We start from the raw sequence: 27,024 nt of genomic DNA on the forward strand, positions 1-27,024 counted from the left end.
AGATCTTTGCTGCCTACTTTACTACTTTGGACGTTAAACAGTAGCTTGCTTTAAATTCTGAAAGACATTACCTGTAGTAAGGGACAAATATCGACCGTCTCCACCTAGCTTATGTAGAAAATATAATTCGGAGCTTAGAACCTCCCTCCCTCCCTCTTCATCTGCTACCAACAGCGGGTAACGAACTGAATACATACTTACAGAGCTGGAGCGTCGGAGTCCATTCGAACTCCAATGGCCAAGCCAGCAGAGCCGCTGCATTTTAATTCGCTAAACTTATCGGTCGATTACGGATGGCAACCGCTTTTTTCCCTTTAATTTTTTCCCGAACGAAGTTTGTTTGTTTGTACTGTAAATCTATACTTAAATTACACTTGGTCGTTAGTTCGTTTGCAAATTATTCTTAAACGTAACTTTTGTAGAATGATGCTATCATTTTTTTTCGCTTCTTAAGAGACTAGCGACGATACATACCCTTGGGTTGCTTTCCCTCCATTTCCACATTGTGCTTTGCAGAGGAATGCTTTTGAAATATTTCGTCATCATCAGGACTATCGTCGTTGCCATCATTTTTACCGGCGGCAGCTGAAACGATACCCACTGCTTCGAGGTTGGAAAAAGAAGTTGAAGAACTTTCTGTTTTCTCGCTGCTCTTTTCGAAATGAGAGTGGGGATTCGCGGCGCGAATATTCAGTTTATCCAAAGAAGACTCGTCCGGCGGTGTGGGAATTGACTTTTCTATTTCAGGCTCGATTTGTGAGAGTTTTTCCTGAATTATCTCAATTTGTGTTGATTCCTCGTGTGAATTTTCCTCTTTCTTAGCGTATGCTTTTTCTTCACTAACTGCTTTTTCGCTTCTGCTTGCTTTCTCCTCCAATGTGTCTGCATTCGCTTGCTCATCTTGCACTTCCACTGGTATTTGAGTGATGGACTTTGCTGCGTTCAGCTGTAAATAACTTTGCAAGCGCTGCACCAACACATCCTTTTTGCCAACGGGACTCAAACCATGCGCGCGTAGTTCAGCGCGCAACTGTGAAATTTTCAATTGTGTAAGATCGCCGCCCTCTTCAGCGAAAGAAGCATATCGTAGCGAGTATGAGTAGGTATGTAATGCGCATGGATGGTTGTGTGGTTTCATTATGCAAAAGTGTAATTGAAAATATATATGTAAAAGAAACGAAAATTAAAATGATTAACGCTTTAGTGATGGGCAATGACAGCGAGATGGGCTGTGAACAGCTGGGGTAGCTGGGGCTGCAGCTAAATCATCGTACCTTTTGAGCGATTTTCATCTGCTTTAAGCAATTGATTTGTATTTAAATTATGCGCTTGCATGCTTTTCGATAAAAGGCTGCTCTCTTTGGCGGTCGGGCCCGCATTTTCATTAACTGTTTTAGTTTTGCCTTTGAATGGAGTCAAAAAAGAAGAAAAAGAAAGAAAAAAGAGAAAACAAATTTTCAAAGTAGTGGGGAAATTAAAAGAAAAATGTAACTAAGTATATTAAAGGGGTGCGAAATAGCAAGTCTACGCTGTACAATTATTGATGTGCAGGAGTTTTTTTTCGTTTATTGGGAAGGAGTGCAAATTAAATGGGTGACACCAAAGCCAGAAGCTTATTAGCGGGGATTGGAAAATTAAGCGCTGTTGATAGGAATTGAATGAAATTAATGAAATTAGGTAGTTGAAATGCTTTAAACTTAGAAATAAATGTTAACGAGATAGATTGAATGCGTAGTGCGTTGGGTTTATACAAAATTGTAAACAAATAAGAGTGCAAATTTTAGGGAGCCATAAATTAGGGTTAATCTAAAGCCTACATTTAAAAATTAATTTGTTATAAGCAAACATAGAAATATGCAAATACTAATATAATATACTGAGCAGACAAATACAAGCAGTTTTGCAATAATTTGTTAACAAAAAGAAATGATTAGACACGGCATTTCTTATGATGGCTAAGCGGCGGTTAGGCCTCGCTTTAGACTCGCCTGAATGCGAGCACTTTAAAATGCGACAGATGATTCCTAGCAATGCTGTTACCTACTACATTCGACGGTTAGCGCAGCGGCAGTTTTAACTAAATGATTGCAGTTCGAAAATGCTTTTAGATGTATATACATTAGGCTGATCCTTAAAAAATCAAATTAAGGATTTTTTTCAGTCTCATCCCCTCAATCGGTCACAGATATCACATATAAATTTTTGTCCGGATTGCAGTCGGTTAAGACGTTTTCATAGGGTAATCTGAACTTTAGCTCTTTGGGACCAAAATTTATATGTGATATCTTCGACTTTGGTAGTATCGATTTTGGGTATTAGATGAGAAAAAAATAATAATTTTAATTTTTCGGGTCCCCATAGAGGAATTTGAACTTTGCCCCCTGTGCGACACGCCTTAACCGTATCCAATCGGGACCAAAATTTATATGTGATATCTTCGACTATAGTAGCATTGACGGAGGGGTTGATGCTTTGGAAATCTTTTGTAAAAATTTGCATCCTACATTTAAGGATCACCCTAATATATGTATATACATATATATAACACACTATTCTAGAAAAATGTGTATTTTAGTGCAATTCCACAATATTCGATCAAAACACTTAAGAGCAAAATAATTACGAATTCCCACGACCTTCATGCAAGAGTATTGAGGAGAATTTATTGATACCACCACTTAACTGCATTTTTGCATAACGAGACTAGCAAATTAATCTAGTAAGCCCTTCCGATTTTAATTGTTTAGAAACTGATTTACAAAATACCATTTCCAGACTTTCTGCTTTCAGAGTACCTTCGGTTTTTGTGATCCTCAGGTTAACTTTCAAGGTAAAGGCAGTCAGTTAGGTATGTCAGCAGAGTATGTGCACTGAGTAGGGACACGATTTACGATACGATACCGTAACGAAACTTTTGCAATTCGATGCCGATAGTTTTCATTCGATAGTTTTAAAAACGATATTATTTGGAATATCGAGTATTTTTCTTCAGATATTAATGGTTATCCGATATTTTTACAGCGATTTTTTTAATGAGTACAACATCGATAATTTCATTTCGATATCGTGTCCCTAGCACTGAGATCTTGGGACTATTATGCCCTCAGATTACATTAGAAGGGCTCGTCCAGGCCTAAAGATTTAGTAAAACCCAGTAGTTTCAAGAGCGTTATACAGTTCATGAACGCAGCCATAGCTCCTCCAAGTTTATGATGCTCTGGATTTTCTGCTGCCATATTGCAGTAGCAACAGGAGTCGTTTAAGCAAATTCCCAAATGAAAGTAGTACGATTCCTGCAAACTTTGCTTCCAGAGTATTCCTAATAGTAGAGAAATCTTAAAGATTTCACAAAAAAAAAAAAAATAATTTTACACCTTTTCGATTTGTTGCCAAATTTCGTAAGATTAAATGTACTGCATGTTCGAAATTTCGAAAATATAACTGCGAATTTTTTCATATTATTTCAGAATTTTCTTTAAGAAATCGTAGAGAAATTTTTTCTCTTTCTGAAGAAATCGTTACACAATTCGGAAAAAAATTCCGATACTCTTAAAAATTTAGTTAAGATTTCGGGAAGTTTAGTTTACAAGAATTTTACGATCAAAAATATATATTTATTAAACTTCTATAACGTTCGATATGATCCAAACAAAAACATGTATGTAAATTAGAAAAAGGTTGGCCATGTCGTATGAGCAACTTTCCTTAAGTGAACACCATGGCGTATGATCAACATTTACTACTCTGGGCTTCGGGACAAAAATACAGAAAATCCGAGTGCTTACGTGAAAATGTGAAAAAGTGCATTAATATAAACTTTTCATGAGCATAGATAAAGTACTATTTCTAGTAATTTCTCATTGAATACTTACATTTTTTAATTAAATAGGTCAAGCTTTAAGGGAAAATAAAAAAGTTGAATAGTTTGCACAAGTAAGACTTTTTGTGTGCAACAAATCGACGCGAGGGCTCTGTGCTGTTTGACTAAGAAAAAATTGGTACAAAAGTGGTATGGTGAAATTATAAGAAATTGATTGTAAAACGGATACAACACCGAGCACTTTAAAATAAAGAAAATGCTTAATTAAATTTGTTTTTGTTCATTTTTCATTTTCACTTTTATTCAGCAACGTTCTACACAACTTAATTAATTATTTGTACGAGTGTGACGCGCTGATTTCTCAACAACATTCAAAATAGGTTCAGGACAGAGTCACAGCCTGTGCTATGGCGGCACAATGGGCAATGGCTATTTTCGAACGTCGCAAACGCGCAAGGACAAGCGGTGAGTAGTTTGACTCTTAATTAATTGTGTGTAAGAATATTAAATTATGGTAGTATACTCTGTAGCATTTACGTAAGTTATGATTGGAGTATAGTTATTTGCGCTATAAATTATTTTACATTCATTTATAAGTATGTATGCTTATCAACAAGTTTTATCGAAAAGCACCTAAGATCCTTACGAAATAAGTTTTTAGTTCAATAACTTAATTCTTTAGAATATGTGAGAGTAATGCCTTTAAATTTCTCTCGCGTTAAATAAAACTACAACATTTTTCAAAAGCAAAATTTTCTGCATGTTCAAGTCACTTTATTGAATTTATTGAAATTCACACAAGAAGTTCATGTAAGTAAAGTGAACTTGTGCATTTTTTTTTACCGAGTTGACATGTGTTAAATGGCTGGTAGGATTGTGTGTATGTGTGTATGTGAAATGATGGCGCAAAGCGAAATTCTGTGACACAACTGACAGATACATAAGTAGGTGCAGTTTTTCGTACGTACTGAAAATTTGGCCAGAAAAGGGAAAATCATGCATACAGCTATGGTCAAAGATTAAGCAACAATATATAGTAATTTTAATTTAAATTATGTAAAGCTTAGTTTAAACGCTTGCACAAATGTCACAAAAATTAATCCGACAAAAAAAAATTTCAAACTTTTTAATCAGAAAATTTCCGGTATGCAGTTTTGTAGCACATTACGTATGCACAAATCGATCTGTATACATTAGGATGGTCCAAAAACAGTAGAGTCGGAATTATAAAGCTCTCACCCCCAAGGATTGTTGTATATCGAAAAAGTATACGCCTATTTTCTTATTTTGAAATAAAAAAATATTTAGTGTACACCGTAAAGGCTGCGAGATTTCACTCCTCTGTTACTTATGTATAAGTGGAAAAACGGGTGACCATGGCGTATGAGCAATTTTCACAAACGCTACACCACGGCGTATGATTAACATTTGCTGCTCTAAACTGCTGCCAGAAAATCCACTTAATGGATAACATGCATAGAAGGTAAGCTTGTGCTCCGACTCGAATTTCAGTACAAATTTTTGAGCTTGAGCAAAAGCTGAGTCTAAGTTAAGTTCTCTGCAAGAAGCTCAATATTTGTAGTTTTAGTTAGAAACAAATTCATAGCACGCAAAAGTCATATAAGAATACAAATGCAAGTATATTGCACTATACATATGTATGTACTTATTTACGTATGCTAGTCTGGTTTTTTAACCCGCACGTTCAAATCACATAAATATTTAGGATATTTGTTCTACTGCAAACTGGCTGGCATTCGCATATAAATTTGGCTTCTAAGTAAGTTACTTAAGAAATCGACATTTATATCTGTTGAATCTAACATTTATATGCGTCTTCAATATGTATATGTATGTATGGGGTGACAAGCGTAAGCACTTTGAATTTTGCTTTCAGCACAAATAGGGTAAGTTTGGCTTTATTTTATTCGCCCCTTTGTGTGAATTTTCAAACTGCAGTAAAACAGATTGTGATGGTAATATTTAGTTGCAATTGACATAATTGCTTCTTAGTGTCATTTGTGTTCTTTAATGCTCAGTTGGAGTGGGTTGTAAAGTTAACTATTTAAATGCGCGTGAATGACAATCATTTGTTTAGGGCAGTCAGAGAAACATCCATTGCATATATGTACAGTGAAACCTCCCTTGGGCGGACACTCACCGTCAGTCATTTTTTGTCCGCCCAAGAGAGGTGTCCGCTTAATGGAGGGGAAGCCTATTTTAGAACTTTTTAATGTTTTAATTAATTGAATAGTCACTATTTCTTATTTGAATAAAAGATATTGATATTACATCGTTCAAACAAAAATGTGCATGTATTTTTTCAAAAGTGCACATTTCATTTATGTGCGTAAGTACATATTNGTTAGACTGCATCAACAAAAAAAAAATTGCGGTTTTTTCCGCCGGGATAACAAAATTTATTTCGGAAAAATATTAAGATTTGCAAGAGCTGGACCGTATTGTCATTTGAGGGGATTAAAAAAAAATCTTTAAGAAACTTTTTTTATTCATAAAAAGCTCAATTTTTGGAGGTATTTTCAAATCGGTCCAGCTCACGTAAATCTTAACATTTTTCCGAAATATTTGGGTGGATGTCTTAAAATATAATAGGTTTTTTAATTACAATGGAAAAAGAGTACCGATTTTTTTTTTTGTAAGGGGAGTGATGCAGTCTAATGTACATACATACACATGTATGTACAAGCTATTTTGTACAGCAAAATTTCTTTGGATCAGAATATCTAATCAATAACCTTCGGGTTTTGTAGAGTTTCCAAAAAAGGTAAATTGCAATATTTACATAAATTTAGGGGCGCTAACGGACCAAGAAAAGTTTTAGATATACCTCGTATTTTACTTCTCTTGAGTTTTGGCTTTATTTCGTGCCCTTGCGGGATCTTTTGCGTTTTTTTTTTTGTAGATCTATTCGGAACCTATTGCAATATTCCGACAGGTTCTGCAATTCACTTCCGAGTGAATTTGAGTCAAGTTCGCTTTGAATTCAAATTCGCAAGGGTTGAATGTCACTCGAAAGTGAATTGCAGAACCTGCCTATTTTTTTTAATTTTCCGGACTGCTGCGAAAATGCAGACCCAAAAGTAGATTTTTATTGGGTTGATACAAAATTGTAATCGAACTTTGACGCAGGACGAAGAATAAAAGCAATTTATTTTGAAAGTAGTGCTCTAACATCGCCAGCAATATCCACATTGCAATAAATTGAAGTTTATTAATAATTTAAAATAATATTAATGTCTAAAAATTCAATAAAAAATAAATAAATGGATTAAAACTCTCTCTTATCTAACCAATTTGGTTTATAATCAAAATTTTCTACACATTTTGTATCACTTTAGTGTAAGTTTTTTTCTTTTACCATGAATATTTTCAACCATAAAGCCCCAAAAGCTGGATATTTCTGATTTTTTCGACTTTCATGGCCCGTAAGTATATACATTTTTGAGTCTAAAGCATCAGACATTTAGAGTGATTTTTTATAGAATTTAATGCCCTACAAGAACATGTCAAAGCCAAAATTTTGCCACAAACCGTTCAATAGTTTTAACAATTTTAATGAAAACAATTGTTTTTACATGTCATCGATATGGAAAATTTCAAAAGCCCACCGACACCTTTTAAAATTGGAGTAAAAATTTTTCCAAATGGGAGAATTTTCTTCTCAGTAAATATATCCCTTTAAGGCCATAAATTCGTTAGGCAAGTTATTTTGGATCACCCTAGTGATCGGCTATCTGTCTACTTTTGGTCCATTATATCATCGATTTCGGCGGCTACTCTGTTCAGCAGATAGCTGAGTTAACGGCGCGTAAGGCTTTGCGCCCATTTCACATCGAATTTCGATACACCCTAAATAAACCGGTTCTTCCACTAACGTATTTGATTTTAGATTGATACGAGAAAAATGGAGTAGTTCAAATATTGAATTGGCGTTGATAGGAGCCCGATTCAAAAAAATTTACCATTTTTAGGTAATATTGGAGCCATTACGGCAGAGTTCATAGATGTATGTATTTACATACAGTATTCAATTCTTTCGTATGTATGTAATTTAAAGATGTATTTAAGTCTTTCCGAAATTTGTCATCGTTTTCAACGATATTGATTGATGCGCAAATGACGCAATATATATGTACATATGTGACTAGAAAATCATTGAACAATGTAAACTTGAAAATATGTAAGATGGGAAATGTATACGTAGTGAGTATGCATATAAGTACACAGAGAAAAATGTAGTTAAATATATTTCTCTCAACACAAGTATTGGTGACTGTAAACAATTAATGAATTGATTACCAAACTCGATTTATTCAAATAATTTTAAGTAAAATGTCTGAAATTTTAAGAAAAAGCAGTTGCTAAGTTTTATATTCATAATGCCCCAAGTATTGAGAGAAACATATTTAGTTGACGTAACTAAACTATTTTCTCAGTGCAGCTAACTACATATGTACGTACCAAGAGTGATAGAATACAAGATTGCGCCGATTGCAGCAGAATTCGTGAGAGTAATTTTAGCGTGACGTCATCGTAGAGTTGACAACTGAGAGCGGCGAGAATGAGGGCGACTAGTGATGTGCTGAATTGTCCCCAATACTCGGTACCCAATACTTAAAAAAGATTTCGGTACCCTATACTTCCTTTTCGGTATCCGATACCGATTATTTACATTAAACCCTCGCCATTATATGCATTTCAGGTTTAGAAAAAACTTTCATTACTAATTTATATGATATCGGCTAAAACACTTGAACTTATCGCCACAGAAAAATATTATTTTATCAGTTTTAACCTTAGTCGATCCAAGGTTCAAGAAAAATACTTTGACGGATGAAGAAGCCTTTCAGGGGAGAGATTCTGTAGCCAGTTAGCGACAAGTTTCGGATCGATATCGCACTTGTTGACTTACAAATATTTGATATCAAACGTCGACAAAACCGATACCGATTCGAAAATTGTAGTTAACTGGTTACAGAATCTGTCCCAGGCCTACAACGATTCAGCTGGAACAAAAATGCTTCAAACAAGTAAGGGTTTCTCTGTATTATGGCATCGAACCGACATATATACATCTTTCATTTGAATCAGTAAAAATCTCTATTGGCTCTTACATTCGGGTTTTGTTAGGCGTTTTTTCCATATTTTTGGCCTATGTGCGCTTTTATTCGAAACCTAAATGTTTCGGTACCGAGTATCGAGAGTATTGGGTACTTAAAAGTATTGAATCAGCACATCACTACTACTGTCTTCTCTACTATGACGTCACCAAAACAGCTGATTCTGTCAAAATCACTGAGAGCCGAGTAGCGGTATCGTCATCGGCACCACCTCTGTATTCTCTCCACCGTGTGTAAGTACATATGTATGAATACAAATGGCAGTCACGTTTATTTATTCTACTATGTGCGGCATCCGTTACCAAAGGAAGACTAGAAATGTTATTGCCAGCGACAGTTATATCTGCATATACATATGTATGTATGCATGTAATAAAAATGTCTGCATAGTATTAATGTATGCAAATATGTGATTGTGCTCACTACTACTCATACAGAATATGTAGTTTTGTAGATGTATTTTCGTAAGTATACCTAATTAAGCTACTACATAGCTTCTATTGTTTTCTTTTCAACTTTTTCTTAGATTTCCCTTTGAAGAATTTCGAGTTTTCTTTAGTTATTACACAATCAGGATGACATGACAGTTAATGTTTAAATACACCAGCCACAACATATACACGAACATTTAAAGCATTAGACAAAAATTACTTTCTATTCTTCACTTTTACCTTCAACCATTTTATAGATAATTTTAGAAGCGACTTTTTGTTGATATACAAGTTTACATTTGGATGAGTTGCAGCTTTTATTTACCTGCAAAGAAATAAGTGAAAAAATAAAAAGTTAGTCAAAATTGAAATAAAACAGATTACAAAGATTCTTATCATTAAATGTCATTTGATTTTGCTAAAACCAATTGTCAAAGGCTCAAGGCATTTAAATATACATAAGTACATGCATACATATGTAGATAATATGTATGTATGTAAATGTGCACTGCAAAAACTTTGTTAATTTAATTTCAAGTTTTCTAAGCGCCACCTGCTCAGCTAACAAACAGTGGTGAACGTGAATGAAATCTTAGAAGTTTTGAATAAAACAAGGAAGTTAGGAGAAAATAGTTCATTACTTGGCATGAGAAAAGGATTTTCATTGAGTTGGAAATTACACTTAGACAAGTGAACACTTAGACTTTCTAAGTAAACACATCAATGCATTGTTTAAAAGTTGCAAATTTACTTTATAGAAAAAGGTATGTATATACATATTTCATACAAAAAATAAATGAAACTTTTTCTAGGAAAATTCTTCTAGGTAAAAGTAGAGGTTCAAATGAATTAAATTTTTTCATATTTTTTTGTGGGACTAAGTATTTCGCCATGGTAACACACACAAGATTTATTTAAAGTTTATGATGTCTTTGGCCAAAGAATTGACGTTTAGATAAGAAACCGAATATAACCATTAAATACTCAAATTTTTATTTTTAGATCATTTCTCATAACTTTGGACTACGGTAACCGATTTCTGTAGTTTTTTGTTAGAGCAAAGGTGGTACCTCCGATTTGGTCTCATACTAATTTGGTTTAGATCCGACCTTTGGATCATAAAGAAATTAACGGTACTCTTAAATTTTTATATGAGAATTGAAGTCGATTTGGTTTTTTGCCTAAAAATTACTTGATTTTAAAGAAAATCTACAGCAAACCCTAAGTACTTTTTTACGCAACAGTAATAATGAAAAAAAATATATCTTTAGATTTTTCTTACTAGCTGTACCTATATTAGGCATAAATATGAAATCTATTATTTATGATTTTTTTGATCACTTTGAACGGTTATAATGGACAAAATCTTTTATGTCAAAAAAATTTAATCTGAAAATAATGGTTGCAATATGACCGAAAATAAAAATCCAAAATTAACGATTATTGTTGATTGAATAAATAAAATTCATAAAATAACGGTTAAATTTTATGGGAAAAAATAATTCCAAGTTTAAAGCCTAAATTATGACTTTTATCATACAGATCATAACGGGCACGATGCCCGTTTTAGATGCTTTCTTTCTCAAGTATTATTCGCGAAGCTACAATTAGAAGTAACCAACGCGGAACGAAATTAGGTGCAGTTATAAGATTGGGCAGTGCTTTCAGCTCAGCGAACTTGAAGCACTACAAAATTACTAAGCACAATGGGCGACTACAGCGGCTAAAAAATAGTAAAAACGGTGTAACGGGGTAGTAACATGTCAGCAGCGGCGCACAATGCTGCCAAAGTGGAATTTTCTGTTTCTGTTCCAGAATCTTACTTTTTCATTTAATTTAATAAATTTTTATTTTTAAACGAAAGTTTTTGAGATTTAGAACAGATTTTTCTAGCCAGATTTACGAATTTTTATTTTTTATATACATAAATACAATTTTTTAGTGCAAAGGTCAGAGGTTTTAGAAATTTTTAGGTAAATGGATTATACTATTACTGTTAATGAACGTTACGTAATAAAAAGTAGTTGAACACAATTTTAGGGTTCCCCTAAATGAAATAATTAAAAAAAATAAAAATTATTAAATGTTACAAAAAAAATTTCACCAAAATAAATTTTTTTTTAAATTTAGGTATGCAGTTTTATAGCCCATTAAATTTTAGCGTACATTTCGAGCAAACTTTAAGTATGTGGAGGAAAATGCCTAGCACCGTCAGCAAAAAATGTTTAATTTTGATCAATGTTTTCTTCTGATTTTTTTAGTTTCGGGGAGCCCTATAATTGTGCTCAGCTACTTTTTTATTATGTAACATTCATTAAAAGGAACATAATCTATTTTCTTCAAAACCCCTGCATTTTGCGTTAAAAAAATTTAAACATATAACAAAAAATCTGGCTGGATAAATCTCCTCTAAATCTCAAAAACTTCCATCTTAACAAAAATTAATCAACTCGGTTGAAAACGTAAAACTCTGGACTATTTTGAATAGTAAGTTACAATTTGGCACCACTGTGCGACGATTAATAGCCGCCTCTACCCCATGAAATAATATCTATTGGCGATCTGGCGACGTGCGAAGTTTAAACAGGCTAGGCAATCAGACTAAGCTTTATTATATGTATAAGTCTGCGCTACCCTAATGTCGAACAAAAAGGGCTTTACTTTTGTTAAGCACCGTTAAGTGTAGGTTAGGCTAGCTTATGACTAATATGGACCATTAATTACTCTTCAGTTACGCGTATAAACTAAGAGTTACCTATGTGGTCTAGAATCTAAGCCTTGTAAAGATTGACGCGTTGGGAAGAAGGACGATGTGATGATTGCTATTCGCAAAAAAAAAATTGTCGCAGAAGTGATCCAACTATGCAGAATCTCACCTCATAAATTTCCTTCGAACAGTGTATGGTTAAGACACTCTTAGGTCTTTGTTCAACCCAGAGGAGTATCAATCGTTCAGCCGACTTATAGTTTAACTATCTATTACATATTTTAGGTATTTATGAGAACATAGATAAATGTTCTGACGGCTGTACTGCGGCTTGTCCTCTACTAATTATCCAGGCCTAAGTACATATATATGTATGCACGTGCACTCGCATTTTAGCAGCAAAGTGCCTGAGCATCCCAGAATTTAGCATGAAATTAACTAACAGTACAAAAAGCATCAGCAGTTTATCCAGCTAAAACTAGACAATATCCCGGCGAGCACACAAATGCAAAGCCTATGTATCTTACAGATTCCTCACAAAGTTTTCGTTGTGGTTGTCGTTCTCATTGTTCATGCCTGCACAAAACTTTGTCTGTGCTCTGGCCACATTTGGTGCCGATGACAATCCAAATGCAAATTTTTCTAGCTTTTTTTTCATTATTTATTCGCTTAACTTGACAACCGAACCAAATGAGTTTTCAATGGTCTACTGCGTTGAACTAAACTTTCATCAATTTATTGGTTTATTTTTGCACATTTCAGGAGTTTACGCTAAACTGAAGACTAACAATGACACAATGAAAATGCAACACCAAAGGACTAAACACTGAGCGCAGCGGCAAAGGAACAAGCGGCGACTAAAGTTTCAATTGGATACCAGAAAATGTAAAAATAAAATGTAAATGTATTTTAGATCCGTAAAGTGGCGGTAACACTTGCCAAGCATGACCGCTGACCACAGTCCACTTGTTAGAAGAAAAAATTAAAAAAAAAAATCAACATCACCCCAAATTAGAGAAATTAGTTTCTAAAGTGTGTTGATAAGTAGCAGTGTTTTCGACGCTCAACAATGCCACGTTTAGTGGAAGGCGCTCTAAATAATAAGTAACGGAAAATTGCAATGAGTTGTTGACAAACTCTGGCGAAGGTATCATATCAAAAGCTTGGTGTACAAGTGATTTCATGTTTTCGTTTTCAATGAAATTTTTAGCGGAATTCGCATTCAAAAGCTGCTGGCTGCAGCAACTCAACAACTCTGTACATCCGATCTGTGTGCATTTGACAATCCCAATTAACTGGTGGCCAATCGCCGGCAGCACTACTTGATTACTTTCGATACAAAGGGTCTTTTGTGCGATGTGGGGACATGCAAGATACGCCTGGGCATGCGTAAATTGAATGAGCTTTTGTTGGCAAGAACAAAAGGCGGATAGGGACAAGAACTAATTAATTAAGAAGCGGGCATTCGACGTATGACAACGCAGTGGTTGAAGTGGGTAAAGCGGTTCTACGCATATTTTTTTTGGAAAGTAAAGAAAAAATATTTATTTGATTAGAAATGTTTTTTTGTTTCACATGTGAACATAGATATGGTAAATTTTTTATTTTTTTTTGTTTTAAAAGCTGTGCAGGCCACATCAATATTAATGATTGAAGCATTAAAAACCCCAGCGGAGTTGGGGGTTTAGAATACACCCACAGTGGTCTCTTGGGAATTAGGAGGATGATGGGAAGAATGCCGACTGAAAACTTGATTACGCTTGTAGCATAGGTAAACTGCACTCTGGCGGTTGGGTGAAATCAAGGCTCAAGTGGTACACGAACCTTTTGTATTTTGTATTTTTTACAGAAATAAAATCCTTCTAATTTTTATTATTACCAGAAAAACCATGGAAAATTTATTTGGAAATTTCTTCGTTCTTCGCCAAGGAACAGCACTACATAGTCTGGCGTGTTAGGTTTCTGATACATACGGATTTCGAAAAACAAAAGAAAATTTTAACTTTTTTAAAAGATACAAAAATCATTTTTAAAATTTTTCTCGAAAATTTATCCCGCACTATGTGTACATATATGTATGTATATCGGGAATTCATTTTTTTTGTTGTTGAAAATACGCTGGTTTTGAGTTTGAATCTTTACCGGACTTGGCCACATTCAAAATTCAATATCTTTAATCCCACTAATCATATCGCACCCATTTTTATAGAGTTGTACGCTTCAAGCTTTTTTTTTAATCTTGCAAACGACTCCAAATTAAGAAATAATAAATAAATGGAGATCTTGTACAAAAGTTTTAAAGGTCTTTTACACCCTCATTAAAGAAACTTGCAGTTAGTGGATTGAAAGGTTTTACAAATTGGTTCAACGTAAAATTTTACTAAGAGCCACCGAAGAAACAAAAATTCCATGGCCCAAGATAAGTGCTTTTTTAACATTTTAACAATCGGTCCTCCATAATAATATTATTTTTTCAATAGGGGCCAAAAATACCCATAATTGGGGTGCTAAAGGGTTAACTTTTTTGCGAAAAAAATTTCACGTTTTTTTTACTATGAAGAGAATTTTATTAAATGATTCAAAACATCTTAAAATTCCTCTTTTACATCCATAACGGAAGGAGTTAAAGGGTTAAAAAAATTAAAAATCTTTTAAATGTCTCGTTAAATTTTGCTATAGGTCAATGAAGATAAGAGCTCGATTTAATTATTTATTTTTTGTGTTGGTGTTGGTTGATTTTTCCGACAGGGTGGTAAGATGATTTATTTTGGAACGAATGGACACTCCGAACACACCAAAAAGCACCACCAGGGCAAAAATCACTGACTTTTACCTACCTGCAGGCAAAAACCATACAGCGACAACATAATGCATGTTAATATCGAAACAGCGAAGATGAACCTATTACCTGCTTCAAAAAATGGGCACCATGGCATATCTAGTAATTAATCATCGACGAAAATCACATTACCTAAGATAAATGAACATAAATTAGGGACAAATCTCGAACCAGACAGAACGAAAAATGACACTGAAGATGGCACAACGCCGAAACCGGTTTGTCTGCAAACCAAACTTGACAAGGGATGACGGAAATTCGTTCCAAAATAAATTATTTATTTTTTCTTAGTTTGCACCCACATACATTTAAATGGCACCACCCAACTTCAACTAACGTACCCGTTTAAATGAATTAATAAATAGAACAACTTAAAACAACAAATAGTAATACGGAGAGCTTACCATGCCTTTACTGCATTACTAAATATATGTATGTAGGTTTATACATATGTACGCTGCAATATATTAAGTTACACAACATATTTTTTACGTACGACTACATACATACAAATATATCCATTAGGTTTACAAATGCTTTCATATTTCATTCAATGGAATTCGCAATATTCCCACATTAAAGGAACGAAACGTGTTCGAACAAACGAACAAATCATATGCTCGTTGTACCTACATATATGATATCGATTGCAACGAGCAACATTAAATTCGCATTAAATCGAAGTAAGCACGCACACCAATGTAACTACACTGATAAAATCACATCGCATGTACATACATACATAAGTACTTTTGTGTATACATACATACATACATACATATGTATGTATTTATAAATTTCTCTAAAGGATATGCAGTTATCCATTGATGCAGTGACATAGGAAATCGTTATTTGCTTTCGTAAATAAAGCACAGTAAGTAACACCAACAAGAGCTTTGACAAAGTCACGTTCACCTCTTAATAGTTAGGTGCATTTGATACCCCATCTGATGGTATTTGTTGTATCGCATTCATCAAATACAAAGCACTTCCGCCGCCCCTACACTCATTGCCAGCCAGCCATCCATTTGCACTCGTTCAATTTATCTACATTCGAAAAAAGCAAAATAGCGCTTACGCGCAGATAAAAGGATGCACAGTAAATGCAGCAAACTGTTGCAGTTCTTCAGCTGCCACTCAGTTGTATAAAATGTAATACTTGAATGTGTGTGTGTGTGTGTGTAGATGTATTTAAGTAATTTTGATCCTTGGGGGCCGACATTATCTTGAAGCACTTGCGGGTATTTGTAGCTGCATCGAGCACTCAAGAGGGTCACAATGCAAGTGCCGTTATTGTTGTTGAGGGATTTGAGTGGCGATGGCGTATACATGCATATGTACATATCTACATATGTATGTGGGATCTTGTACAGTTACTCATACGTTTGCATGCACTCGTGTCATCGACTACTTCACACTTATTCCTTTCACTTACGAATAAATGACAGAAGGGTGGATAAATATGTAGCTTTTAACAGCAACAAGATGACAACAATAAAGGGGAACATTACTTAATGACTAATTCGGGTAATGCATCCTCGTTACTGTTCGCCGCGCTGGTTTAGATTTATTGACAGCTGTTGCAACTTGTGTGGCATAAAGATAATATCATGCCGTCCATGTAATTCGAATATACATATGTACATACAAAAGCTCCATTTGTGATGGGATGGGGTATTTATCAACTTTTGAACTTTTAACATCTTTGCGATGTTTGTCTAATTTAAAATATGAGGTTGGTTTACACATCGGAAATCAAAATAGCTCAAGAAATGAATGACGGAGTTATACAAGTCTTCATAAGAAATGAATTACAAGGCAGGCGAAAATATTTTAAGGAAAAACCTACTAAAAAAATATAAGAATGATGAGGAAAATTTTGAGAATAGTTCCGAAAACCTCAATACAATCCCAAAACTTTGAAAAACTCCAAAATTCCGAAAAAAATTAAAAAATTCAAAAAATTTAAAGAACAAGAAAAAACCTGAAAAAATCCCCTACATTCTTAAAAACATCCCGAAAGTTCTAACACAAAACATCCTGAAAATTTCCGAAATCATTTCATTAATTTGTCAATCTTTCCTAAAAGCAAAAAAATGCCGTTTATTTTTTCTTTTTTTTTTTTTAACCGTAACTGATTCTATTTCAATTCAAGCAGGGTGAATGGGTTCATAATTCGAAATCAAGTTTGATACGACAAATAAAGAGACACGTAAATTTTTGAGTTACGAGCATCTGAAAATTTTAGAGCAAAGTGTAGTTTTAGAGAAAATCGGTTGACAATTTTTTTTTTTAATCTTTCTAGTTTTTTTTTAACCTTTTCGGGACGGAGTTTTATTTGGAAACCGGAAATAGTCGCAACAAAAATGTCTGCCCATTCTGAAAGATTGGGCTAAAAAAATATGTCCTGCATACTCAGAAATCCCAAAGTCGTTGTTTTATCCTGGGACATATAATCCCAATACGTATTTGCTGTGGGATATATAATCCCAATAAGAGTTTTAGACGAGTATAGTAAATTTGAGAAATAAATAAAATATTAGAAAAATAGCTTCATTTAACGAAATTTCATATTTATTTGACTTATTAATTGTACTTGAATTATTAATTTAATTTGTGGAAGGGTCCAAAACACTTGTAGCACAACGCGTTGTTACACCCAGAACAGATCATTTTTGTTCGCTTTTCGATTCCAAATGAAGTGCAGCGTACGCAACGGCAACGCTTCTCTTGCTCCACTGGCAAGTGATCTCCAACGTTGAGGCTATCAGTCTTTGAGTGCTTAGGAGTTCTTCCTCCCTGTCGACGAGGCGTTGTCTCATGCCTTTTATTTCCTTCGAAAATCATTGCTTCAGCAAGGGGGACAAGAAAGTCTTTTAGTGATAACTTTTGCTTCTTATGTTCAGTATAAACAATCCATGAATTTGTGATGCTAACCATTAATACTTGCGATTGAAATAATAAACGGTTGTCATCTGGTCGGCGATTCAAAGCTGTCAGACGCTGATTAGTGCATTCAGCAATTCGAATGCACAAACTGTAAGGAAATATCGTGGAAAGCACGTTGAACTCGGTGCAATCGTGAGTAAAATCAAGAAGAATTTTGCAGTCTCGCTCAGTTGGAATTTCATACTTTGGATTGAAGTTCTGAGAATCATCCGGGGCAACATTTACCCACTGGGCAACAGACAGCATCTCATCGTTTATTTCTGTAGGCTCAGTGACGGTATTGATATTATCGTCAGCTCCTGATGCAGATTCAGTGTTTTCGGAACTCTCAAGCAAATATTCACTCCCAGAGTCCTCAAAATTAACATCCGAGTCTGACTCTTCAGACATAATACGCTCAAGTTCCTCTTGAGTTAAATTCCTTTTTGTCATCTAAAAAACATATTGGGACAATCAATCCCACGTAAAATACTTATTGGGACAATGCATCCCACGTAAAAAACTTATTGGGAGTATATGACCCAATTTTATAAAATGAAGTCTAACCTACCTTTTAAATAGTAAAAGACACCACTAAACAATTTAATGTAACAAACCCAACACGTTTTTATACAAACAAATGCAACTTTTGTTGATAACGCTTTTACTGCGACTAATTTCAGCAAATTACCGAAGAAAACTGATCAAATTCCACGTATAATGCGAAATACTTTGTCACGTGGCATCAATGCGCTGAAATGTACCGCCATGTTTTTGTTTACTATTGAAAATAGGCACTTAAATCTGTTTTTGGGACTAATTATATGAACAATCGCATGCACAGTAAAGAAAATCCGAAAATCAGAAAGTTCGTGGGATGTATTATCCCAGTAGTCCCGAAAGGGTTAAATCAATATTTTTTAACTCGTGTTTTTAATTGTATAAGTGTGTTTGACGTTCTATATTTGAATATTTGAAAATTAAAAAAAAAATTTTAATTAACAAAATGGCGGCCGGTTTTGGAAAAATCAAAATACTAAATTTTCTCAAAAACATCATTTTTAATTTTCTTGAAGATACAGCTAACATCACTATTTGTCACCACGAAATTTGCAAAATTCGTTAAATTTAGTTTCCCAAAGTCTATTTTTTTCTAATAAACGAACTTTATACAGTTTTTGTATTTAACAAAAGCCCATATAATATTCTTTAATGCTCAAGGGTTGATAAATTTTTTCATTTTTACTATCTTTTAAGATCTTTAAACTTTCTTCGTAGTTCACGAATTTCGTTCTTTTCGCCATTCGCATAGATTTTTTGACGAAATTGTATTCTGTGCTGATCGAAATAAATTTTTTTTTGAGCACAAAAAGCGTTACAAAGAATAGTTTATTTATTTATGTAAACAAATTATTAAACTGATAGAAGACATGTAAAAAAAATTACAAGTCAAGCTAAAAGTGTTGTGAAATATTAAAAAATTTTATTGTTCGAAACATAATGCTATTTTAACAGGCAGTTGATTGTAGTTTAAATTTTCGAATTGCAAAATTTACAACGATTATTTCCAAACAGCTTTCGATATTAAATTTAATAATTTCACAACATGCTTGTGGCACGATTTGTAACAAATAAACACAATAAAACTTGCATAAGCACCATCGGGCGTGTAAATGTTGAATTTACGTACATACATATATTACTTCACCAGCAATTTTTCCAAGTCAAAAGCTATGAAATGACAATTGCAGCGACTCAATTAAAACTTCACTCGTAAAAGAGGTGCCAAACAAAGTGGGCCAAACAGCACCCAGACGAATTATGTATGAATTACATTACATCATATGTATGTACATATGTATGTATGTATGTTAAATAGCTTAAATAATAAAAGAGCAAATATATGCCAAAAACGAACTTAACAACTATTTGAATATGGATGAAATGAACGCGGTAGCAATGACTGTTGCAGTGTTTGAATTTGAAATGCGATAACCCACTACGACCTGGCTAAGAGCCAGACAGGTAGCAGCTGGCAAGTTGTATCAGTTGCGCATGCGTACAAGATTATATATATGTACATAAATTGTGATATGTACATATGTACGTACGTTTATGTGAAAGATGTGAGGACTAAAATGGGATTATTGACCCTCGAAAAATTTAGCAGACGCTAATGATGAAACAGATGCTTTGTAATAAAAGTGCTAAGAGTATAAGGTCAAGTGCTATTGCTGCGCTAAAATAATGTTTTTACTCTTTCACTACCTATGAAGATTCATTGAATCTTGTATAAGTAAACATTATAAAATGAGCACTGCAAGAAAAATAGCAGTCAAATTGGTACAAAAAAAAAAAAGATTTTAATATAAATAATAGGATAATTAAGAAAAAAAGGGCCTGCTTGCTCATGCGAATCATAAAATTTGGTAATTTTTATGCCTCCCACCAAAATAAATTCTTTCAAATCGCAGTCATTCCTTGAGTGAAAGGCGTTGAAATTGCATCTAAAAATATATTTTTTTTTACAAAAAAATTGATTTTTGGAACTTACTTGCCAAAAAAACCACGAGATGCTAGGCCGATCGATCGCCAGCTCAACTTACATATGGGTCATTCCATAAAAAATTTACACCTGCATTATTTTTTACATTCTTTACCATGGGCGTAGCCAGGTAGGGGCAGGGGGGGGTGCTCGAGCCCCCCCCTTCCCCCCCTAACTTTCAAATTTTCCTTATATATATATATAAAATAGTACCCTGAAATACCAGCTTAATAGGGTCGAACCCCCCCTAAATTTCATTCTGGCTACGCCGATGTTCTTTACCGAAAATAAGAAGACACCAATTTGTTGTTTTCGTAATGATATTCGAAAATATGAAAAAAAGTAAGTGCGCCTAGGCCAAACCATAGTCATGTGGTGAGGTTAAAACTCACGCTTAATGTTTACTACCCCACTTTAAAATCGTTAATTGAAAAGAGCTATAAATAGTTAATAGGGTCATGCAAAATCGGTATATGGGGAAGCTGGTCGAAGTACGTGCCCACAGGCATGGCAACGTATTGTATAATAAAAATGGGGGTAACATACTTCCGAAAACATAGCACACTAAAGACATTTTGAAGTTCGGTTCGTAACCTCTGACTGAGGGCCTATCTATGTAGCACTCGGCGTAATCATACCCATGTTTATAGCTTTCACGTATGTACATGTTCATACATATGTATGTGTCAGCAAAAACTGCCTACATAATAACATCTTTTGTTGAGGATCAGCAAGTGAAACAGAAATTAAATGTTTTTTTTTTTGTTGTTCAAGGCGACTTTGCCGCAACAGCAATGATGCGGCAGTAAAAATAAAAACATTTTTTGTTGCTGCTGTCATCATCAGCAGCACCATAATCATCATCATTGGCAGTGTTGCGTGGCACAAAAAAAAAAATTATGAATGAAAAAAGGCAGTTCATAAAATATGCGTAATAATTAATTGTGTACACCTGTGTGTACTAACACACACTCACAAACAAATCTCCGCAGCTTTACACACTTTGAAATAAGCACATAATTTTTACTACTCAAAGCCGAAGCAGGCAGTGTGGGGCCGGAAGTGCTTTTGTTTTGTTCGGTGTCATAAATGTTTGTGTCGCATTCTTAACTCGCGATGGCCGTCGCGGTGATGCTTTTGAATGCACGCGGCTGCGGCGCGACAGGAAGTTTGTTTATTCAGTCGTGGCGCTGTCAACGTTGCAACGTCGCTGCTGGCTGATTGAAATTTAACAAAAAGCCCCCCTAGCAGCATAAAGCGCAGAACTGTATGTGGAAGAAATGTACATACATATGAGCTTCCTTAAATACATACAGTAAAACCCGCTTAAGTACCTCACGAAAAATGTCAGCTTTTTGAGGTACCTAGGCGGCTGGGGTACTTACATAAATATGTAAATATGTACTTGAATGACACTTTTTTTAATGTAATGAAGTATACATTAGGGTGGTCCAAAAATGCATGTGAAAAAGTAAAGTCGGAATTTTTATGCTCTCATCACCTAGGATTGTTCTATACCGAAAAAAAGTATTCCTCTATTTTTTTTTATTTTGAAATCAAAAAATATTTAGAGGCCGCTCAAAGCGCTCAAAGTTTTCCATGTATTTTATATGGGGAAAAAACAACTTTTCGTAGAAATGGTATAGAACTCTTAAAAATCAATATTTTTCTATTTCTCTGCAGCAGATTCCGAATAATAATACTCAATTGTTTATTTAACCATTTTTTCATCGCAACTATAATTTATAGGTCCCAGAAAACCGTCAAAAATTCAATGGGGGGACCAATAAAAAATCGTTAGTATTAAAAAATGGCTAAATAAGCAATTAGGTATTATTACTGAAAGTCTCCTGAAGAGAACCAGAGTTTTTCGATCGAAAAATATTGATTTTCAAGAATTCTATACCATTTATACGAAAAATTGTTGTTTTTCCCATATAAAGATACACTCTAAAAAATCTGTTTAAAAATGCGACTATAAATCGAGTATATTTTTGTTTGTTTTTAAATTTTTTTGGGAAATTTACACGATGAATAGGTATTTTTCTTGTTTACCCATTTTCGTTTGTAAAAATCCAATTTGTTGGCGGCTTTACACAATTCTACGGGTGAAATCAAACAGCAGATGTATAATTTGTAGCTTGTACACTCTTTCGTAGTAAATTTACACACACCACAGCAGCTATATTACACTCTAAAAAGTCCGAAATTTAAACAAACTATTCGTTGAATAATCGACGATGTATTTTCGCGAATAATAAGGTAGGAAATCAATAACCTACCTTTTAGGTAGGAAATCTACACAATTTTTTTTAGAGTGTACATGAAAAACTTTGAGCGCTTTGAGCGACCTCCAAATATATTTTTTTATTTCAGAATAAAAATAGGGGTATACATTTTTTCGATATATAACAATGCTAGGGGGTGAGAGCATTACAATTCCGTCTTTACTGTTTTTGGACCACCCTAGTATACATAGATAGTTTAAAACCAAGATCGTAACATTATTTAAACACTTAAAAAAATTAAGAAAAACTTTATTAAAAAATTTATATAATGCAATGGTATGTAATTTTTACAAGAATTAAATTCTAAGTTTAATTTTTGTAGAATACTTAAAAAAAAATGAATGAAAATTTCAAACTTTTTTCTCAGAAAAGTTTTGTGAGTATGCATACTCTTTTAGAGCCCATTCAATTTTAGTGTAGTCAAGTGACCGTTGTTTTTTTAGGATTTTTTTATCGAAGGTGTGTAGCGCTGCCACTTAATTTCAAATTATGTAAATATTTTAAGGAATTTTAAAAGAGCATTTAAAAGGGGAAAATTATAAGTAAAATGGTAAATGGGGCACGAACAATTTAGGTACCTAGGCGGGTTGGGTAAATAAGCGGGGAGGTGCGTAAGAGAGGGATTTTCTTCAGATTACATTCAAAAATTCACTTTGCCCAAAAATGTTGGTTACTTAAGAGGGTTAGGTACTTAAGCGGGGAGCGGGGGGTACTTAAGCACGTTTCACTGTATATATATATATATAAGCGCATGCAAATGCTTTTCTACATACATATATATAGTATATAGGTATGCCTGCTTTGGAAATGCTCGCGCGGGTGTTATGAGCATTTTTAAGCAGCAAAAATGCTCATAAATACTTGGCACCTGTTGAATGCACCATTGAAAGCTATTCAACCGTGTTGTTTATATTTACATAGCATGTAATTACTATACAAGTATGTACATACATACATATGTGTGTAAAGTACATATTTACTATGCGCAACGAAAGAAATGCAGCCAATGTAAGTACTGCTGTGTTTAATGTTGCAGTAATATTGTAAATTACTTTGACAGCAAATGCACAACAATCAGCAGCGTTAATGACAACAGCAGCTGAGAACAATAAATGGACATTTAATTGTATTAGACCAAAGTGGAGTATTTCATAGTAAAAACATGTGGAAACAGTTAAGTGCTTATTTGGCTAATGAGGGTAATTCCCTTTAACTGAAAAAATATCGAAAACTTTGAAAGTCTAGAAATTTTTACAGAACTTGGTCTTGCGGTCAAAGGATCCTAAGTCAGTTATCCACCATTTTAGTACAATCAATAGAAACCTCTACGCGGTAGCGTGGGTTTCAAGACTTACTCTGACCACACTGTGATAATCGCTCACCAATCTAAAGCGACTGGCATTTGCATCGTCTAGTTATTTGGAGAAGCAATGATCTTCGCTCCTGCCAGTACTATTTCCAAGGAATTATATAGATGAAACCACAATTCTTGAGAAAAGGCATTAAATAGGGCTATTCAACAAAGCAACCCGGAGTTCCTCGTTATACGTGAAACTCCTCCAGCCTGGTACTTTGAATTGGTGCACAGGCGGCTCGGGAACTCGAGGAGAACCAAGATTTTTGTTCCTATTGGGAAATACTCGAGCATATTTCAGGCCAAAGTTTCCGCCGCGTGGGCGTCGAGCTAATATATGTACATATGAAGTAACAGAATGAGGTGATCCTAATCCGAAGCAATAGGCGACTTCTGCTATGATGTGAAATAAAACCATCAGTAGCCGTTGAGTGCCTTATTTACCTTGGTAGGCAAAACAAGATGCAGCTAGTACAGGCTTCAGGCCACAAGGTCCCCGACCCCTTTCCCAGGAAAGAGAGGAATGTATTGAGGGACCTAAATTGGCATAGCTTAGTCAAAGAGTTTACTGGGAGGTTATAAAGTACCAAAATTTCAGCATCCCTATTATCTGAAGAAGCTACCTTGGCTAGTAGACGATACTTTTGCAACAACAAAAGAAAACACTTCTTCGTCGTTTCTCTTATCTGCCAGCTGACGCTGATTCCAAGTGAAGCCAAGTCCTCCTTCGCCAGATCTCTATAACGCAGAGGAGGCCTTACACTTCCTCTGCCACAATCAGCGGGTACCCCATCAAATACTTTGAGGGCTGAAGCATTTGCATCCATTCGTACGGCATGGTATAGCCAGCGAATCAATCGCTTAATCGTTTAAAGTCGACTGTAAATAACGTTTTCCCTGGAATTCCCCAAACAAATTCTTTGTGTTTACACATGCGACGTCAAAGGCCAGCAAAACGCTGAGTACATGCACTGGGATTTCCCCTAGGACCGCTCTAAGTGTAGGAGTGCAGCATATAATGACAGTCATAATCGTCAGCAATAAATCAGCACGAACGGTAACACATTTTTAGATACATATCTACATATTTACATCAACCATAGCAGCACAAACTATTCATATGTATGCAAATTTTCACTCAAACTCAGATGTATTGAAATGTTGATTGCGTGGAAATATGTTTAAATATAGAATATAGTCCGTATCGATTGGTCCGCTGCAATAACGACACAACTCAAAACCAAAAGAAAACCTTGGACATTAAAAAAAAAAGCTTTAGAGACACGTGCCACTGTTCAGTAGTAAGGGGGTTTTCTTTGAATTTTGAGTTGTGTCGTTATTGCAGATGACCATTGGTATACGCATCTGTAAGTAAGCACACAATGTGAGTTATTCTTTCGTTCGGTTCAGCGCACTTTCTACATCGTTTCATAGTTCTTTTTTTTTGTAAGTTTTTATTTTTGCAATATTTTTACCAACATTCGAAAGGCTATTTGTCGTGTCATTATGAACCGCATGCCCCAAATTGCTAGTAAATATGAGTGCTATTTGCAGAATATATGTAGATAAGTTTCATGTTTTTCACGTTTTTCAAATATGAACGAATGCGCTTTCATATTTATGTGCGTATTTATACGCTTTTATTTTTCGCATGTGTTATGTAATTTTTGCTGGATTCAATATCGCTTTTGAAGTGGTCAAAATATATCCGCCAATAAATAAACATTTCGAAACTTTTGGTCAACCGCACGAAATAAATGAATATTATTTCGTTTGGTTTGTTTGGCAACATTTTCATATCAGACTCAGGTGACTCTAAACTTAAATGCATGACTTTCAGAATACGTCAGCTTTTTTAACGGAGATATAAGAGAGTGTGTTTAAAAAAAATTTAATTAAATAAGCAGGGACCGTAACTGTTAAGATTTTTTTTGCAAAAAAGTCGATAAATAATCGTTAATTTTTATTCATATACTTTCGATAAAAAAAATGAAGAATGTAAATTTGACTTTTTATGAACAAAAATAATATTTTACTATCGAACTTCGTACTGTTTTATTTTTGGTCGGAAAAATCAAAGTCAAACTTTACCTTTTATTTCTGATAAAAAAATGAAAGTCAAATTTTAACAGTTATTATAGACTGAGGAAATAAAAAAAATAAAAAAATACCATTAAAAAAATAACGACGCTTGTTGCCTTTTTGAAAAAAACCAAAAAAAAAATATATATGTAAATCGTTTTAGATTAGTATTCCTTAAGCTGCCTTTACACGGGTCGATTTCTATTGGCTAGAAAATCGACTGAGAAATCGGCCAGCCAATACACTAACATTTCCATTGAAATGTTATTTCGTTCACAATTTTATAAATTTTGCTATAATTAATAAAAAAAAACAAATATTTTTAAGAACGTTCTCCTGAGCCAAAATCAGAATGTTGACGAAGTTTCTTGCAAATATCCCCGCTAAATGTTTTACAAAAGAGTTACTCTTGGGACATTCTTCATGTAGACAGATGTCTTATAATAAGCCCATAAACATGAGAAGTTGCCCACAGGCAACATTAGAGGCGAAAGGGTTAAAATACCATAGTTGTTATTTAGAAGAAGGCAATTATTTGGCGGCGGTTACTTTTTTCTCAACTATCTCAGAAACTATTCAAGTTTCTAATGCTGGATTTCCACTTGGCATTAAATGGCAAAAATTGGGCATTAAAAAATATTCGTGTCATTACGTTAAAAAAAATAGTCATAAAATTCATTTCCATATGACATTTTTTAAATGCCTCCAATTTTTTGCAATTTCATTGCCTAGGTTCCTAGGTTTTTTCCTTTTGTTAAATGTGGTAATACATACCATATTTATTGACCATGTGGCAATATCAAATGTAAAAGCAACCGCTGAACCGAACCGACCAAATTTTTCATCCGGTTCACATCCCTGTAATTTTTGCAAATGAAAGTGAAATAGA

General features: G+C 34.3%; 1 protein-coding gene across 7 annotated transcripts in view; it reads right to left on the bottom strand.

Moving 5' to 3' along the window:
- Nucleotides 1-27,024, bottom strand: part of MCU (mitochondrial calcium uniporter) — a 153,356-nt gene that overhangs the window by 20,943 nt on the left and 105,389 nt on the right. For 4 of the 7 annotated variants that reach the window (XM_017613438.1, XM_017613453.1, XM_017613460.1 and 1 more), the window contains 3 exons: nucleotides 9,633-9,717; nucleotides 1,275-1,403; nucleotides 475-1,065 (listed from right to left, as the gene is read on the bottom strand). The exons of 1 other annotated variant lie outside the window; for it this stretch is intronic. In XM_017613438.1, the coding sequence (XP_017468927.1) occupies nucleotides 475-1,065; nucleotides 1,275-1,403; nucleotides 9,633-9,717 (805 nt within the window). The remainder of the gene's footprint in view (nucleotides 1-474; nucleotides 1,066-1,274; nucleotides 1,404-9,632; nucleotides 9,718-27,024) is intronic. 2 more of the 7 variants (XM_017613447.1, XM_017613475.1) reach the window with 1 other exon arrangement.

The sequence above is a fragment of the Rhagoletis zephyria genome, unplaced genomic scaffold (assembly GCF_001687245.7).
Source record: "Rhagoletis zephyria isolate East Lansing unplaced genomic scaffold, Rhagoletis_zephyria_1.1 Rzeph_scaffold_00017, whole genome shotgun sequence".
NCBI lineage: Eukaryota > Metazoa > Arthropoda > Insecta > Diptera > Tephritidae > Rhagoletis > Rhagoletis zephyria.